General features: G+C 32.5%; 1 protein-coding gene across 36 annotated transcripts in view; it reads left to right on the top strand.

The window, feature by feature from the left end:
* Positions 1-3,242, top strand: part of LOC143238536 (cell adhesion molecule Dscam1-like) — an 80,566-nt gene extending 77,324 nt beyond the window's left edge. For all 36 annotated transcript variants that reach the window (XM_076478860.1, XM_076478849.1, XM_076478851.1 and 33 more), the window contains one exon: positions 1,271-3,242. Coding sequence is in view for 26 of the 36 variants with exons in the window: in XM_076478849.1 (XP_076334964.1) it covers positions 1,271-1,324 (54 nt within the window). In the remaining 10 variants the exon portion in view is untranslated. The remainder of the gene's footprint in view (positions 1-1,270) is intronic.
* The last annotated feature ends 17,123 nt before the right edge of the window (positions 3,243-20,365 follow it).

Raw genomic sequence — 20,365 nt, 5'->3', positions numbered from 1 at the left:
CATTAATGTTTGTTTATACATGTTAGTCTGTTTTAGTGATTCTTTTATTTTATAAGCATTCATTATTAGAAACTTTATGTACTTAGTATGTAGTGTATTTTGTTTACACAAAACAAAAAATAAATGCATAGTTTTGTAAGTAATTATTATATAGTGTATTTTTTGTATAGTTTTTTGATTGTTGCTTAGAGTATATTGCTTTTCATTTGTTTTTGAAGCAATATTCTTGTATTTTTTATATACCTAGTTTTAAATATTGGTAAAACTTAATAAAACAATTTTTACTAAATGTCTTAAATATTAATGTCTTATGTGATGATGTGAACACAATACTGGTTGTGGATTTTTTTTTATACATATTTGAGCAATTATCATACTGTGGTAAATTTGGTCCTATGCAGTCATGTAAAGGTCCTTTGGTGTCCCATATAGTCTGTTGGTATGAGATCCGTGCAGTAGGTACAGTAATTATTGGGACCATCTAAAGCTATTAAAATAAACTTTTAAGGTTATATATACCATTTGGTAAATGTCATCTGTTTAATTTTACTTGTTTACCTTAATTGTATTATTAAATGACATGAAAAGGTTTCAAAATTAATAAACTCCACAAAATATATGACATTAAATCATCTGTTTACTGGTAAAGATGTTAAACAAAAAATTTGCAGTTATTTTTACATAATCGTCCTTTCTCCCACTAAATACACATTTGTTGAACTTCAATTCTCCAACTATGCTGCAATTTGTTACAGAAGTTAGCACTATATCCCCTGGACATAGCACAGATAACATACACGTTCATGTTACCAACAGTTGATGCAAGTTTTTAATTCTAATTCACAGTTTAAAATATTTTATGAGTGTGTTTGAAAGTTCTCACACATTTAGTATATTTCCCCAAACTTCACTACTAATATAAAACACACACTTGCCACTTTGCTGCTACCAATTACTGTTATTTCGTTTTTTCATATTGAATAAATTTTGTGTGTTGGAAGTCTTGCTTGTCTTGTGGCCTGCTCTTTTGTGCTTTCCAGCATGTTTGAATTAAAACTTTTACTGAAATTAACTGATCAGTTAAGGCATGTGATTGTAATAGGTTTTCATAGATGGTGGGTGTGTAATTAGCACAATTAATTTATACACAGCACTAAAGTTTACACTTTAATGTTCAGCTTTTTCATTCCTCAATTTTTTCAGTTGTGTTGATTATTTTGCAACTTAAAAATGTGTTAATTTGTTCTTCCTACTTTGTTTTGTCTTTCAGGGAAGAGACAGATCTAGCTATGTGAAACTAAAGCAAGGTCAAAACTGTGTGTGATAAAAGAAAATAATAATAATAATTTGCTTTCATATTTAATTGTGATTTAAGCTAAATCCTGAACTGTGCAGACCTAAGTGGATTCCAAGATCTGACTTGGTGCACATTTAGCTATGTAAGTGTGTGAATGATAAGGCTGTATAACCAACATTTTTTATAAGCTTAGTGGATAGTTTTGTGCGATGTTTCCATTTTATATAATTTGTATCACATTGAAGTAGATTGCTAAGGTTTTAGAGAATTTATCAAAATAAACTGTATTATAATTTCTTTCTCAGTAATGTCAAATGAAATTAGATAACATTCTGAAAATCAGCATGCATCAGAGTAAAGATGATTATGATTGTTCTTATGCTCCTAGCTCAGTGTATACCATATTTATTTAAAAACTCTTGAGAACAGAGCTGTGAAGTTCAGAGACAAGGGAGTAAGTAGTTTTTATTTTCATCCAGATTTGTAGTTAAGGAGCCAAATAATAGTGTATTCAGAATGTATCAACATGCAAAGGTTTTAGCATGTTATTTGTATCCAAATGAAATGTTTTAATTGTTTTTAACATGATAGGATAGCACTAGTATTAAGGAATACTGTATCATGTATGACAGAAGAGATGGTTTATGATACCAACAGTCCCCTTCCACTGTCTATAACATTAATTACAATAATAAGAATATTTCACTTGGGACTGTTGCATTAGAACCACTTTTGGTTGATTAAATGAAGACAGTTTTTCATGAACAAACTATAAAAACTAACTTTCATGTACTAAGATTTGCACATGAACATACAGTTATAATATCAATCATGATTCTTGTTCTTCTGAAATGGTACAATAATGCATTTGTTAAAGATGTTTTATTAATATGGATTGTTACTTCCTTATTGTGTGTTCCACTATTGCTTTTTTTTTTCCTTTTAACAACATTATTTGCATAATTTTCACTTGGACATCACTGGAACAGGTAATAGTCAGTCAGTGTTGTTAGTTAGGAGATATACGTTATAACTTCCAACAATACACAAGTAATGGACGTTGTAGTTCACTTGATTTAAGTACCTACTTCTAGAATCTCTCCTGTACACACCAAATATAAAGACACAGACTATGACTGTTAGTACAATAATCTATGACTTAACATTCACTACCCTTTCTACTTAGTGTACAATAATCATCATCAATAGATGTGACTTATTAATTGTAGGTCAAGTCATCTTATTGCATGCTCATATGTAAATTCATACAATTTTTTTATTTAAAAGATCTTTTCAGGTGGGTTCACTTTGTGTACTAACCACCTGCCTCCCAGTAAGTCTACAGACTCTCGAGGCTAAAATATGAGTTTTGATATCTGTGGTGAGCAAAGCACAGATAGCACATTGTGTAGCTTTGTGTTTAATCAACCAACGAACCTCCTTAACATATAGCTTCTTAAATACTACACCAGTTAACTGTTATACTAGCTTTAGGGAACAGGTTTTAAGCTTGTTTCAAACAGTTTCTTTTGCCTTATGACATATTTATTTATTTTTATACCAATTGGTGTATCTTCAAATTTATTATAAGTGTAAACTTTGTGGGCCTATTGATAATGCTAGTTTAAGTTATATTTGTATTTTAAGTAGTACACGGGGATCTATGGGCTAAGTAAAGCATGCACTACAACTGAACCCGATATAGATCCACATTTCAACTTGATGTAGTTTGTTAGTTTGAGTGTTAAGTTCTGCAGTTGTGAGAGCCGTGAACAACGTGATCACATTAATTACGGATTGTTTTAACGAGTTTTGTTGAGTGGAAACTTTAATGAATGTTCCACTAACTTATACTTAATGGGTCACATTGTATATTACCTTTGTATGTTTTTTGATAGTTGGACAGTTTGTATTATTTAAATCAAATAAAGAATTAGAGACCTTTGTTCAGTAGTGTTTTTATATTAACAGTGAGTTTGCGTACAATATTGTTACTGTATGCTATTGTATTAAAGTTTTGTAACTTTGTTGATTATTGCTTAAATATGTCGGTTCTGACCACAGCTGAAAGTCTTGAATATAACAATAACAAAATGAATCCTCCAATAAAGATATGGTATTAAGGGAAGTGGATTCCTACGAGTTACAAAGTTTTAATTAACTACGTCATAAGAGAATAATTCTAACAGTATCACAAAACCTTTCGTGAAATGTCTAGTGTTTACTGTCTATAAAGTTTCCCTGAGTAACCTAACTCCACAGGCAGTGACAACACAAGTTCGTAAAGATATATATCTATTCTGACAAATAAGAACTAACATAACAATGTACTTTCGATACACCTGGAGACTAACTAACCAATCAGCGTCTGGTAAAATGTACTCGCAAATATACTGCAGTTAAGTAAGAGACTTTTTAAGATCAACGGTGAAGCTAAGAAAAAAAACTGTAGAACAAGAACCTTTTGTTAGATAAACGTGATAGGCCATGAAGAACATTTCTCATGAAGCCAAACACAGAAGAGGAACCGAAACGTTTGTTGGAAAAAGATTAAAACATGCTATTATTTTAGATACAGACTGAAGAACAACTGCTGAAACTTGTTAAAGAGACATTAAGTTTTGATGGGTATAGTAAAACAAGATATTCACCCACGTTGAACCAATGGAATTTTGGTTCATTTAGTTTTATGTACACGTACGTACTTCTTTGAACTCGTTTTTTTTTATCCCAGTTTGACAACAACCCACAATAATACGTGTATTCTTAATATATACGAGTCAATAGAGAGAGGTTTAAGATAGTTGAATCTCGTGAAAATGTTTTAATAATTGAAGACTTAGTTCTAAATGGTTGGATTATGTGGTTCTGCTCTAAAGTTGAAAAATTGGCGATAATGCATTTTATTTATTTTACGCGTGATAGAAAAGTTTCAATTTGATTTTTTTTTCTCTCTGAAGTCAGTTTGTTAATATCTCTACAGAATGTCTAAAAGGTTTACCTTGCTCGTCCATGTGAGGTATGCCATCTCACCCTGTAAAAATAAAGATAGTGAAATACAAATAACGTACGAGTAAACACACAACTTTTCTATTATCCCAGGTTAATTCTATCCTAGGACAGGCAGTGTGAATTTAAAGATGGCTGATAAGTCTTACGTATAAAAGTCTTAGTTTATGGAAATTTTAACTGGATGATAAGATATACATTGTATTACAATATAACGTAAGTGATTCATCTAATTCATGATTTTTTACACAGTTGCTTTATCCGAATCAGTATATCCGTTTAAGTAGAGAGGGCGTTCTAAAATTGGCCATCTTAAGATTATTACAATGAAAGAGTTTGTGGTTAGATACAACAATGTATGTAAATAACGTTCTGCTCCATTTAACTTGGGACAGTTTTGTCAACGAGTTTTAGGAAGCTTTACCAAAAACCTAGTTTGATTATATATTATCCTAATAAAAAGAATTAACATTTTATCCGAGAAGGATAAAATTAAACTTTTTTTTTTAAATCTACACTGTATTAGATATAAAAACGGGTATCTTAAATGTATAGTCTGAGCAATAACGTACCACCCATATAACTTCCTAAATATTGTAACTTCCAGAAGATAGAGCTGATGTCGTTTACTACCGGTATTTCCGTATTTGGCTAACAGTGTGTTAAAGATCGTCATCCTTGTTGTTACATTATATTTCAAACAATTCTGCCCCTCGTACGAAAATTGGAGTATTTTGTATTTAATTAAGTTAACTTTCCTGGGAAGCGATATGAAATAGTCAAAATCTACTTGCATCTTTGGTTCTCTCTTGTGCCAGTTAGTCGGTTCTCAGTTAGGCAGTGTGATTATTTATAGAATAAACCTGTAGCAACCTATGAGGGTCAGGTGATTTGAACCATGTACTAAGAAATAAGGAGTAACAAATTAGAATAGTGTTTATTTCTATTACTGGGATGTTCTAATTACTTTTTCGGAACATTAACCCTGAAAGAGTGTAGTCAAAATAACCTTGTTTCTTGAAGCTAGTTTATCTGTCGCTTAGAAGGGGTGACTTGAAGGGATCATTGTTTTTTTCAAAAAATTATAATTAAAGCAACATGTTTTTGAAAGTCAGCTAAGCTGTGCAAGATATTAAGCCAACGTTAGGTTTTAGACTCGGTATTGACATAAGTGTGTATTTGAAAAAGATGTTATCAATTATCTTCGAGAGTGACTGGTTTGTTTTTGTGCAGTTTTTTAGTAAATATAGCTGACAATCATGTAGAACCAAGTGCTAAACAGAGATCAACAGTAGTTAAATAATCACTTGAACTAATGCATAATCCTTCGAGAAATATTGCACAAAATGTCGAGACTGTGTATGATTGTGAAACACAGCTAACTACAGTGCTTAATAAATGTGCAAGTAATAATTCGGCAATATCAACGTTTCAACATGCATAAGAAATTATTTACATAAAATGTAAAAATCTACACTTCGGTAAACCATGCTCCGCCATCTTTAAGAGACAAAATAATTATTTTATGCACCCTTTAAGTATTTGTGTACAATTTGAATTTTGTACAATGGAGCCGTTTGCAACAGAAATTTACTGTTGTGACATCAGAACCTGAATCTTTATTCATAATCATTTTATTTTTAACAAATTCCAACGATTATTTTATATTTAACTGTTTTTTGCTGTTGTTTTTTTCATTTGACTTGTTTAGATTTTTATACACTACTAAAGACGTGTGCAGAGTTCGCCACATGTTCCGTCAAGGCTGAGTTACCCGTTTATAATTTATCAACATTTTTATGTCGTGAAAGTATTAAGTGATGCTTTAAGAATGAATCGCATTTTTAAGGACGATGCACAAGACCTGCGCTAGCTTCTAAATTATTTCATCCGTACTCTTTCTAATGGACATGATAACATCGCTATGACCATTGCAACAAGATTCTGTAAAGGGTGATTTTTAGCTCATCTTGGGCCACGCTTCTAAAGACTCTCCGCTTTACAATGTTGATGGATTTCAAGGTCAAAGTTAGCAAACTAAAACCCACATATTCAGAAGAAGACTAAGAATACTTGATGTCATTTTACTCGATTCTGGGAGGCACTGCTTTGACTTGATGTAACTACACCTTCTTGGAATCTGATATTCTTATAAAATTTACAAATATATTAAATCTGAAATTCCGTATTTGTTTAAGTGTAGATAATGCCATTTAGTCTGAGACGTGGAACATTCCAAAAATACAAATAATGAAAAGTAAGCGATTAAGTTATTTACTAGTCACATTTCCAGTTGTAAAATAAAAATATCACTTCATTCGACAACTGTTATTTTAACCCTTGAATTATCGATGAGATCCCAATGGCTTTTTAAGCACATTTTTTTTTTCGAAATTGTTTGTGGCTTCGTGACATTTTGGTTCCAGGGTATTTAATAAATAGTTTACATACACATGCACCTAAATTAAACAACTACGAAAAACAAAACAACGATTATTAATCCAAATTATTACCGCTAGAGTCCTCCGTGCCTTTTACATAGAAAATGAACGATTTCACTCTCATTTATTTTATAAGTTTCGTACAGTGAGTATTGTAAAAGGCAGAAAAATAAAACCTACTCATTATGATGTAATGTGGACCTCACCGGTAGTTAAGATGTAACAAAGACGAGTTGATCAAATAAAGTTTAACTTATTTCAAAATTGTTTGAATCAACAATTTCACAAAATGGGCATGATTGACGAAGTTACATTACAAGCTGGGTTAATTTACAGTTGTGAGCCAGGTAGGTGACTTGATCTGATGCCAACAAGAAATAATAATTGGAGTAAGAAGAATTTACACTTTTATTAAGTATATATTAGAATACAGTAAAACCTGTCTAAGCCGGAAACTGCATAGGGCGGAAACCTGTGCAAATGGGAAATATCAAAATTTTGCAGCATTATCTTAAGATGTCTTTTATAAAAGGCCCACTATATGACAGAACCTGCGTAACGCGGACGGAAAACTATCTTTCACCTACCTCATCTATCAATAAGTAGGGTTAGAACCTGAGTAAGGCGTAAAAATGTTTTTGATTAAATATTAATTTCTTATTTAGTTAATAAATTATTGTTTAATTAATAATTATTTAAATATTAATAAATACTCGGACATTTTATTACAGTAAGTGTTGGTTAAATATATTCTGTTCTTTTGTTTGCCGTCATTATTTTTGCAGTTAAATTAAACAAAAGAATGGAACAGGAAAAATAGGAATATTCTACTTTTCCTAGATAATGTAACTTGTCACCCAAAGTTTTAACTTTTAAATATTCATTTAGTCTTTCTATTTTCATGTACAACATCAGTTCTACAGCCAATAGATAATTGAATTATACAGTGTATAAAATTGAAATACAGAGAATTAATGCTTTAACATATTACTGTAAATATGGACGACTGTAAGAGAGCATCTGAAATGACCATGAAAATTGACGTTTTGGATGCAATTGCATTTTAAAGTCATTCAATCAAATGTGTAAAAGATGGATGCGTAATAAAGTGCTTTCGAAACTGTGGAATTATTTTTGGTGGGGACTGTGGAGAAGTTGTTTGTTATGACGACTCTAGTGAAATCCAAACTCTGAGAAGATTGGTACAGGTGATTCTGTTAACGCGGAAAGGTTTGTGAACGTTGACAAGAATGTTTTAACAGAAACTGATGAAATTGATTTAAAATCTATAACAGAATCGCAAGATGGTAACAGTGTGAGAGATTCAGATGATAAACAAAATGAAAAGATAGTGAGGAAATAGAAATTCCTACTTCATCGCAAGTGCTAAGTTATATTAACGCTATCAAACTGTATGCAAAAATGATGGGGAAAATTAATTCATGGAAAGGCCAGAGAATTGGCGTTCTCTTTTAACCGCATAAGAAAGCCCATTAAAAAACAAAACAGTTGAAATTGGACACTTTCTTCAAATGAATGTGATTAAGATTTTGTGTACTTGTGTATATTTTGAATGTCTATTTTTCTTCTAATAACTATAGCATGAACAGTATAACAACTTTATTCACAAACATCTTTGAGCGAAATGTTATACTTGCTTGACTCAAGAGAAGTAAGACGTTTGTGAATAAAGTTATTATACTGTTTATGCTATATTTATTATAAGAAAAATAACTGAAATCCGCTCAAAAATTATATATATAATCAAGGAAATGCATGTTCGCTATGTCTAAGTCAGAAATTTTAGTTGGTCCCGTGCGATTCCACCTTAGACAGGTTTTTAATATACTATGAATAGAAAAGTATCGGAACAGAGTACAATCCGAGTCAGATTACGCGAGAATTAAAGCCGTAATTAACGACTTGAAAGTAAATGTATTAATTTCAGTTTTGAACAAAAATGGTTGAGTACTGGACTTTGCCACTCCAGAATTAGGTAAAGTTGTTTTTAAAAAAATAATTAATTATTAACAAGTAAAAACATTAAACAGTATAGAACAGTATACATATGTTAATATATCTTTTGAAAAATAAACTCTTTGTACTCTAAATTTTGTCTACTCTTCAAATGAAGGTTTCAATTAATGACCTGATCGGATACTTTTTGGTTGAAAGATAAGATTGTGACAATATGTGTATTATTAATCCTAAAATGAATTGGATAACTTAGTGTCAGGTTGTGTATGATTCGAAGGATAAGATCGGTAAGATAAAGAGTTACCATTCATAATATATATATAGATTCACGGGAATACTATTACTTTTGGAATCTGCAATACCCGATTCAGCAGACGAGAACTGACATTACTGGTAAAAAATTTATTTTGTAGATTTTGCCCTTCAAATCATCAATTTACGATCACACAACTTGTCGTTAGGGTTACCATTTCGTATCAATAATAAAAAGTCATCTTACAGAAGAAAAACAACCATCACGAGCTGCGATGTTCCATTCTTCTTAACGAAGAAGAAAATTGTCAAGATGGTTGTTCAGGTTGATTTCGATGGCCAGAGTAACTAACTATACACAGAGTTCGGTAACATGTATTTCAAGTTAGAAATGGTTTCTTAAAGCAACAACCTTACAGCAAGAAAAAGAAAAACAGCAACAAATGATAACACATCAATGTACCAAACTATCCTGTTATAGTGTGATATGCAGGCATATCACATATTTTCTATCTGCTTTAGTTATGTAGATGTTATTTAGCTTCATTGATGTAACGCCAGCAACAAGTGGTCTAGAAAGTCGTTAAGTTCTGACTGCTTTGTTTACTTGTCGAGAGAATATTGGAACAACACAGAACATGCAGATTTAAAGGATTATCACTGTTCTTTGTTGGCAGCGTTTGACGTCGACTAGATATAACGACAGACCAGTGTTTAAGAGAAAACAAATCATAAGGTAACACTGTTGACTGTACACAGAAAGTGAGTTTGCCTGTTGAAATCACGCTTGCTTTCTTTACTCAGTTATGCGTGGATTTTGATGTGAATAGTTTGACAAATATTCATCTTGAGGGAAGGAAAACTGACAAACAGTTTACTGACCAAATTGTATACGCAGCTACACACATTTGTTTTTCTGTCATTGTTCTTGTTGTGTCTAAAAAAAAAGCTTTGGGTGACCTTTAACCACGTTCAATCTGTCTATTTTTTACGTAACTTAAAACTCGATCAAGTTATGAACTACAAAACCTTCCCTTTATTTCTTGTTCGAAACTACTGTTATTTACTGGTTTGTCTGTTGGAAAATAGCTTTTTACCTGAAAGTACTACAACAGTAAGGTTTCAGTAAAGTCTTGAAACAATATTATGTGTTTGTATTTTCCTTATAGCAAAGCTACATCGGGCTATCTGCTAAGCCCACCGAGGGGAATCGAACCCCTGATTTTAGAGTGTAAATCCGTAGACTTACTGTTGGACTAGCGGAGGGCTGAAACGATATTACAGTCCTGAAATTGCCCATGGGTTCCGACTGTTCTGTAGCTTTGATCTATTTGGTACACAGTGTGTCATGCACATAATCTACATATTCATCAAATTTCTCGACAATTGCAACCAGGAAGTGAAAAAGTGTATCCAGCATTCATTTAACTTCATATTTATGTCTTTATGTCTCAAGTGATATTAAATAAATAGAACTTGAATACTTTACGAGTGTTTGAGTATAATGTGACGTTAATGTTTGTACTTTAGTGCGTTCTTCAAAGGTTATACCTATAAAGGAAGGTTTGTTTGTTTAATTTTGCGCAAAGCTATTCGAGGACTATCTGCGCTAGCTGTCCCTCGTCAACATCACTCACCGCCAACTCTTGAGCTACTCTTTACCAACGGATAGTGGAACAGGCTGTCGTATTATAACATCCCAGGGTTGAAAAGCCGAGAAGATTCAGTAATAGGACTCGAACCCACGACTGCCACATTGCATGCCGCGTGTCTTACCCACCAGCCCTAAAGATAAAATATATACATTAGATACATGGTTTTGATACCCGTGGTGGACAGCGCTGATAGCATTGTGTAGCTTAGTGCTTAACTATAAAAAAGTAAAATAAAGATGAGACAAAACTACATTATTTACATATAAAGACTTAACGTATTTGTCCTTAAATATAATATAAACACTCAAATACTAGAAAAACCTCATTTTAAAAATATCTTCATCAGTTATATTTTGACTTAATAATCATAGCTAAAGAATTCTTGGCCGAAACTTATAACTTGGAAATTTTCTATGATTGTAATTGTTTAATTTAACGCGAAACTACAGACTGTGCCATCTGCTCACCAAGATAAATCAAATCTCACAAAACGTTTATATTGAAGTATTTTTTATTCTCCGAATGATCAAAGACATAGATCAATAATTTTCTGTAGTTGAACATTGGATTTATTACATACAATAAACGTCGTACATGAAAAAAAAAAAAAACACCAAAAAATCTTACGATATGCTTAGTTTCCCAGCAGATGGCGACACAGCAAATAGGGTGAAATAACGTTGAATAACCGGTTTCATCGAGCAAGCCTAATAAAGATTTATTTCTTTGCTGTTAAGCGTATAAATTCGCAATAGGCTATTTGTGGTTTGCCCACCACGGGTATTGAAATCTGAATTTTAATATTATACTCCCTCCCTCAGAGTTATATGTGAGCTGCATTCAGTAAAAAGGCCTAATGTATTTCTTTACCTTGAGATTATATTTTTCCAAATGTACAGGCCCAAGAATACTGATACATCTAAAATAACATTATTGCTTTCGTGGTGGTGGTGTGTGGGACAGGAGGCGCACTGACGTGACTTAATTGCTAGTGTTGCGAGCTAAGTACGGAAGGATCAAAGGTTAGAGCTGTGATGTCGCTGAAAACGCCCAGCACTTTCAACTGCTTGTGCGCTACAAAAGTGACAGTAAATCTTATTTTTAGGTTCATAATGCCGGATAAAGCACTTTGGGTGGAAAGTTCTGATGCACTAGGTTCCAAATCAAAGTTAAAAACCACTAAACCGGAACCTATATACTAAGTAGTTTCTACTGGTTGTTTCAGAGAGAAAAAAAAAAAAATAAAAATCGTTATTTAAGGCTTAATTACATTTACTTAACAATGTATGTTTGGTTTAATGTAAAATTTATTAATCTCTGGTTTCTTTTTACCCTTGCCTTATTTTCAGAAATTTAAATATAATAATCATTTCCCGAATTTCCTGACTTTATTTAGTGTTTAGAAATATAATTTGTATATATTACGTCAATCTGTTCATGATAAAAGATTTTCGAACATGTTTCACGTTTGTTATTTTTTCTTACATCTGACAGGGTTAAAACAGTTAACTTGTTAAAAACCTAATACACCTATTTACGGCATCTCACTGTCCTGTACTTTTTTATTTTGAGCCAGTGTATTTATTGTTTTTTTCAGATTTTTTGAACAAAAATATATATACAGAGGGCTATCATAAGACTTGTGAACAGCACTCACCGCTAAACTTTAATGTTCGTCTTATCTAACCAAATAGTTCGAAGCACGTTCTTGAGACAACGAGTAAATGTCATTGATTACTCGCATTCATTATTCGAGCATGCTAATTGTTGGGCCACACCCAGACCTAAATTCGCGTTAAAAGTAATAAAATTGTATTAGCTCAGTTCATGAAGGTACATAGCGTTATTGAGTTTCGAAACGGACACTTAATGTTTAGAAATGGTGTTACAGAAAGGAACAAATGGTCATAGCATATTTGAATAAAAAGAAAATAAAAGACGTTTAGTGTGTGTGCTTTCTTATAGCAAAGCCATAACGGGCTATCTGTTGTGTCCATCGAAGGGAAAAGAACCTCTTATTTTAGCATTGTAAAGTCCGCTTCTTCAGCGGGGGACAATAAGTTTAGTAAATCACAACATACTCTCTCATTTTCAGGGGCTAAATGAGTAAACATTATTTATTTGTGTTCTAGAAAACATCTAAGTCAGTGGTTTTAAATGTTTCACGTTAGCGCACCACTTTTTTTTTTTAATATTACAAACCCAGACTTAATTTTGCGTAAAATACAGTCACAAAAGTTCGTATTTTTAACATTTACCCATCAATGCGAAGGATGCGATCGTTTTTTCTGACATGATTGAAGAATATATGATACTCTTTTTTTTGTTAACTTTAAGGGAGGAAGATAGTGGTAAGTAAAAGTCTATGTAGGTAGAAGGTGAGTCTGTAAGTGAGTGGAGTAGTATATATTTATGTACGTGGAAAGCTCAGATAGGGTTTATTACAAATTTGATGAATTTTTATGTTAATTGTGTCATGGACTACCGATATTAGCTTCACGTACCACAGTTTAAGAGTCACTGCTCCAAACACAAAGAAATTATTAATATCGCTATAAAAATAAATAATTAACATCTGTTATAAAGTTGTCAACCTGCTGAAAGCGCTTTTAACGTGAGCTATTTTTCCAACTAATTATAAGGAAAATTCTTTCAGTCAAAACTTTAGTATTATAATTAATTACACGTAACACTAATTAAGTTGGTGACTTGGATAACATGATATTAACTGAGCCAATGTGTTTGAGCCTGCAATCAGCAATTACACATTGCAAGTATAGCTGTGTGAATTACACGACAGAAGTTTTCAAATGGGTTTTGCAGTAATGCAAATTTTCTCACTTGGTCACATAATCTTTTCTAAAAAATATATATATATATTTCCAAGAATTACTATATTTACCATATATACGCTGGTCATTTGGTGTGTAGTTAAAAAACGGGCTATCGGTGCGGCGCTCACCACATATGTCGAAACCCAGCTTTTTAGTGTCATAAGTTCGCATATTTACCACTGGGACAGGCTGGTCGTTCTTCCTAGTAATTACTGCAATACAAATAATTCCAACTGCATAGTTTACCTCCCTGATAAATTAAAGACTGCTATGATTTAACGTAAAAAAATACACTATTCGAGGTAACATAACTCAGAAAGTAATTTTAATTTTAATGTTTTGGACGACCTTTGGATCTTCAGTCAAACAGTAACACCGACGTATTGGAAGGTTCTTGATACTTTGGTTATATTTTGAAACAAGTGAGAAAAACTTTTTTCATTAAAAAAAAACACTGGTAGCATTGAACACAGTTACCCACATAACAACTGTATTTTCAATACGAAACTGGTAATAAAGACATAATAATAAGACACATGATATATTTCTATTTATAAGAAACTGTAACGATAAATATAAAACGTTTTAGAGCATCAAATTAAAAGTTTGATATTACAACAAAACAGTGCAGAAAGAATAAACCTCCAGTTGCACAGCAGTGTTTGTGGACTTAACACTACTAGAAACCAGGTTACGATACCCGTAGTGAGCAGAGCACAGATAGCCCATTGTGTGGCTTTGCGATTAGTTTCAAACAAACGGAATAATCAATACACAGTTAAATATTAGAACTTGATCTACACTTTAAGTTTAATAAGGTTGTATTACAAGTAAAATTATATTCCAAATAAAAACATTATACAATAGCGTTGTTTGAAGCAAAAATAATACATTTTGATTAAAGAACAGTATAAATATATACTTATCAGTTAAATTATACTTAACTTCAGTTAGACAGCTTAAGCTAGCCTACCCTAATTAGCTAACATACGCCAGGCTAATTTATCTGGATAAATTAGGTTAAAACAACCACCTTAACCTCAATTAGGTTAACTAAGTGCAACTTAGCTTCACCTAACCTAATCAGCAAACCATACTTAACACAAGCTACGTTAACTTAGCTTAACATAAGTAGCTAAGCTAATCTTAACATATTCAACTAGACTACTTTAATCTAAGGTAATTTAATCGAACACAATTCTAATTTAATCCAACTTAAATTGACCAGTTAATTCAACCTAATCAGTTAAACTGACCTGTTCTACACTAAGCTAACCTAACTTGACCTAATAAAAATAATATAATCAGCAAACCTACCCTGTTCTAAATTAAGCTAACTTAACTTTACATAACAATAATAATAAAATCAGTTAGTCTAACCTGTTCTGAACTATACTAACTTAACACCATATAACAATAATAATATAATCAGCTAGCCTAACCTGTTCTAAACTAAACTTACTTAACTTTATATAACAATAATAATATAATCAGTTAGCCTAACCTGTTCTAAACTAAACTTACTTAACTTTATATAACAATAATAATATAATCAGATAGTCTAAACTGTTCTAAACCAAACTAACTTCATATTGCAATAATAATATAATCAGCTGGCTTAACCTGTTTTAAATTAAGCTAACTTCATATAATAATATAATCAACTAGTCTAACCTGTTCTAAACTAAACTAACTTAACTTTATATAACAATGATAATATAATCCGATAGTCTAACCTGTTCTGAACTAAATTAAGTTTATATAACAATAATAACATAATCAACTGGCCTAACCTGTTCTAAACTAAACTAACTTCATATAACAATAGTAATATAATCCGATAGTCTAAACTGTTCTAATTTGTTTGTTTGTTTGTTTTTGAAATTCGCACAAAGCTACTCGAGGGCTATCTGTGCTAGCCGTCCCTAATTTAGAAGTGTAAGACTAGAGGGAAGGCAGCTAGTCATCACCACCCACCGCCAACTCTTGGGCTACTCTTTTACCAACGAATAGTGGGATTGACCGTCACATTATAACGCCCCCACGGCTGGGAGGGCGAGCATGTTTGACGCGACTCGGGCGCGAACCCGCGACCCTCAGATTACGAAGCGCACGCCTTAACGCGCTAGGCCATGCCAGGCCAAACTGTTCTAACCTAAACTGTATAAAAATATCTATATAAAAACTAAAAACTATATAAACTAAAGTTTATATAACAATAATTATATAATCAGCTAGCCCAACCTGTTCTAAGCTAAACTAACTTAGCTTTGCCTCATAATATAATCACAAACTTGATCTAATGATAATAATACAATTAATTTTATCAAATAAACATATAACTCAATAACTTGACCTATTGATATACATAATAACAATATAATAATCTAGCCTAACCTATTCTAAAGTAACTTAACCTCATAATAATAATATAACCATCTAATAATAATAATAACATAATCAGCTAACCTAACCTGTTCTAAACTAAGCCAATTTAACCTCATAATAATAATATAAACAGCTAGCCTAACCTAAGTTTAACCTTAAAACAATCGATTTATCGTAAAACAAAAGAACACACCTAGCTTACGAAACAACGTGAATCGCAATTCTTCGCTTGGTGTCTTCAGAATTGAAGATAAAGCTTACATTTTGATTTTACCACAAAACTGACCAAATATCGGTTAAATGTAAAAAACATAGTACGGTATTGTCAAGCTAAGATTTAAAATGATCGTTAACGGGGGTTCCCCTCGGGTTAATAAACTCATCAGAAGGTAACCAAATAAAAGTTTTTTTAAAGACTAAACCGGTACTCGTGCGTTAGCTTCCAACTTTTCCTGAGATCGCACTTTGTTTTAATGAACGTATTATTCACTAGCAGTTCCCCTAGGCGAGTAAAGTCGTCTGGTAGAAATAATATAAAATATCTTAATTAATGAGTGAGTTACATATGGAAATATTAGATGGAATTTTAGACTGCATTCAATAATTTAATGTTATCTCAATTCATGATATCCCATTTCGAAAAGAAGACAGCAAAATTATTTTTTACTTTCATTTCAGGTCTATTTTCATGTTGAGTTATTTTCCTTAGTTTTTCTCTCATTTCTCTTTTCACACATGCATGTCCCTGCCTATCAAATGGTTAAGTAGAATATACGTAACTAAGATTACTTTATTACTTTCATTGCTAATTTCTTCTATGGATGAAACCACTAATAAATATAATGTCAAATGATGTAATCTTGATTGATAACTTACCTACTTCCGTTTTTTTTTCTGAATTTTCTTAAAACGTTCGCTACTCTGTCTTCAAATGTCCAACTTTGCTATTTTGGCATCCCGTGTACAGCTGTCACACAGCCATTAAGCTCATTTGATCGATAAAACTCGGAGTTCCTTATCAATAGATGTGAAAAATGATATTGAGAAAAGTAAGACAGATGTCCGTATCAAGTTCTTATTTCTAAGTGTTATCCCTAGCGAAACGAGTACGGAAGAAGGTCGTGACCGACGTGCCATCTAGTGGAGTCGTGGCCTGAGGATGAATGATATGACACTTTTTTCCATTAATCGTTCTAATGCCGACTGGTTTTGACACCTCGATGAAGGCAGGAGGCTGCGAGTGGGTGTACTTGGGGGACGCTTGTAGGGCGTGAAGTTGTAGTCATAGCTCACCAGTGCATAACAAACCAGGGTCTGTTCAACGATTATGCATTAATTTTACTTGAGACCACCAGGTTACAGAATCATAAAAAGTATTGACAGACCACCAAAGCCTACTTCATATTTTCAGAATACACTTAATTAATCCCACATGTGAACGTACGAAGGGAGTTGAAGAGACCACAGAGAGCGAATAAACCTTATATTTTGTTATTTTCCGATAGTAAATAAGTTGAGACGAGGCTTAGGCTAACAGTAAAAATCATTATTAGGACTATACTGGTATATGTTTGCTAGTTTTTTTTAGCTCATACTTTTATGCGAGGAACGTAGGACAATTACTAGCTGGAAACGAAACTTTTATAAGTTTCTTTTGATTTGTTGTATCACAATTGTTTATTTTTTTAAATTCTTAAAAATTTTACTTTCGAAGGAGGAAACCAAGATTTAATCGCAGATCAGGAATTTAAGGCTATTGATCATAACATTACTCTACTTAGGATATATTATTTACACTTTATAAAATAATTTGAAATTACATTTATGTAACGATTGTACTTAAAGTTTTATATATACGATATTGTAGAGCTTAGATCTTTAAATATTTTCTGTTTTGTCAGAAGCAACATCTTATTTTGTTAAAACATTTACTACTGAAGTTTATGCCAAGGCTTAAAGGACTAAGAATCGCATGCATTTTATTTCCTCCATAAGTACATTGACACTGGATGAATAATAAGATGCTCTGTTTGTTTCCTCTGTTAATACATTAACATTTGAAGAGTAGTCACATTTATTGTATTCTCTCTTGTGTGAAGACTGTCAGAGTTGTAATATTTTTTTCTGCCCACGTGCAAGGATTGAGATTGTTTTGTTTGTGTGTTTTTCTTAATTTCGCGCAAGGCAACACGAGGTAAACCTAAACTTATTTTGCAATGTAAGGAAAAAAGAGAAAACAACTAGTCATCATCATCCACCGACAACTCTTGAGCTACTCTTCTACCAATGAATAGTGGGCTTAACTGTCACATTATAACAGCTACGCGGCTGAAAGGTATGTTTGGTGTGACGGAAATACGAACCTGCGATCCATAGATTACGAGTCGAGGAAAGAATCTCAAAAACCTTTACAAGAAGCTTTCATTAGCAACTCATCGATAGACGTAAAAAAAAACTAAACATGAACGAACAGAAAACAAGAGGAAATCATCAATAACAGCGGGTATAATTAGGTCTCCAATCTTTCAAGAGATGGAGCTGGGAGTTTAAACTTTGTATATGAAAAATAAAGAAAAAAACTTAGAACTTCTCTACGAGTCACTATGCCGCATCTAAAATTAGTTTTATTCTAAAATATAGATAAATACATCTATTTAGCAAGGGTACAATCAAGAAGAAAGCAAACAGTTAAACAGAAGGAATAAGTTAAGAACATAAAACTTTAATTCCACATTTAATTAAGATCCCTATCAGTCCTTAATGTTTCTCAACAAAGCCAAAGGTACTGATCGTATTCCACAAGATGTCTGACCTATTACTCTCTTCTTCTCCCTATACTATTGGATAAAACTACGACTACGTCATATTAAAGAGGCGTGGCTCTGAAGGCGTGATAGGGGTGCTCAAAGGTGAATGTTGGGACATAATAATATAAAAAATAAATCAAAATATAGATAAAGTCATTTAACGAATAAATTATTTTTATAACACTTGACGAAGGGTGAGTAGGTTGTAAACAGAGACTACAAGAAATCATTTTGACCCAGAGCTACCAACTAACATTTAATTGAATTCGAAAGTCTCCTGTTCACGCAAAGAGTAATATATACATTATGAGAAGTTTTTTAGGCCACCTTTTCTCAGCTTATTAACCAAACACAAAATTTAAAACGATTTCGCATTCATAGGAAACAGATGACAACAGTTAGTGCCTTTGGGTATGGGTATCGGGTGGGGAGAATAATTGATTTAAAACTTTTTTTTTTTCTCCTGTGGATATTTGGCTAAACATTCCTGTTCATATCATAAGTAAAATGTACAGAATTTTATGTAATGTAAACAAAACTTTCCAATCACAAATAAAAATAAACCGTTTGAAAAGGATATTACATCATATCTAATTACACCTCCTAACCTTCTAAAGCCACTTACCGAACTTTTAATCAACATTTAGCTCTAATCTCCAGGTTTTGTGACCGAAATTTATAACAATCAATAGACTGAATTTGAGAGATTACAGTACAGATTTATCCTATCCCCTGTTCATTAACTGTAAATTAGAGGGAGTGAGATGTAGGAGTTAGGTTTAAAGTGTCTGATTGAACTGTAAAAGAAATATTGATAAATTAAGACAAAGATCAATTATTGGTATTGATTCTGTTTAATGCTTGCACGAATACTCAACAAGCTGCCCACTGGACGAAGGGGTGTAAGATGGACAGTTTATTTACACAAATTGCGAGATGTTGAAGTTTCTTGAATTAATTTACTCCTAAGGTTTAATTTTCGTAACTTCGATCTTCAATCTCATTGAAAAATTCACATTTTCATAGTTACCAAGTAGCCAACTGCTCATCGCTTCTTTATTGTTGTTTTTTCAACTGTGTACTGTCTTGTGTATGTCACATGACCATGGCTAGGAGCAATCAGGAATGCTAGTATGGAAATCATAAAATAATGTACGCTATTAAAAAAAACTAGTAACGTTGCCAGCTCGAAAGGGAGAATTATCATCACAGATTATTCGCAAAAAGGAAATTAGACTATAGATAGTAGTAAACCGTTTTTCAAATAATGCCCATTTAACACCTACCACATAAAACTATATACAAAATCGCCGGAAATCCGTTTCAATCACTACAGACATGGATAAAGAAACTCAAATAAAACGTACCTGGCGTTTCCATGGATAATTTGTACTTAACTACCTCTGTTAGACATATTGAGTTTGTAAAAATAGTGTAAGACCTCGGAGTATATTTTTTAATCGCTTTCAAAAAGAACATAACGACACTTTTCTTGGCTGCAACGTCTGATGTTTTTTTTAGAACTCTTCAGATAGATTTATTCACTCTATACTAATGATGTAAGTAGTAATTCTGAGTTTCACAGGTGGCTATTACCTAACAACCAGCAGGAGGAAGACAGATGCACATGAGCAATTGCTACTGCTGTGGGTAAGTATCTTAGCACGTGACGAAGTAGTAAATACTGTTTGTTCCAGGTGTGCTC

The sequence above is a fragment of the Tachypleus tridentatus genome, chromosome 13, assembly GCF_004210375.1.
Source record: "Tachypleus tridentatus isolate NWPU-2018 chromosome 13, ASM421037v1, whole genome shotgun sequence".
NCBI lineage: Eukaryota > Metazoa > Arthropoda > Merostomata > Xiphosura > Limulidae > Tachypleus > Tachypleus tridentatus.
This window is presented reverse-complemented; position numbering and strand designations above follow the sequence as displayed.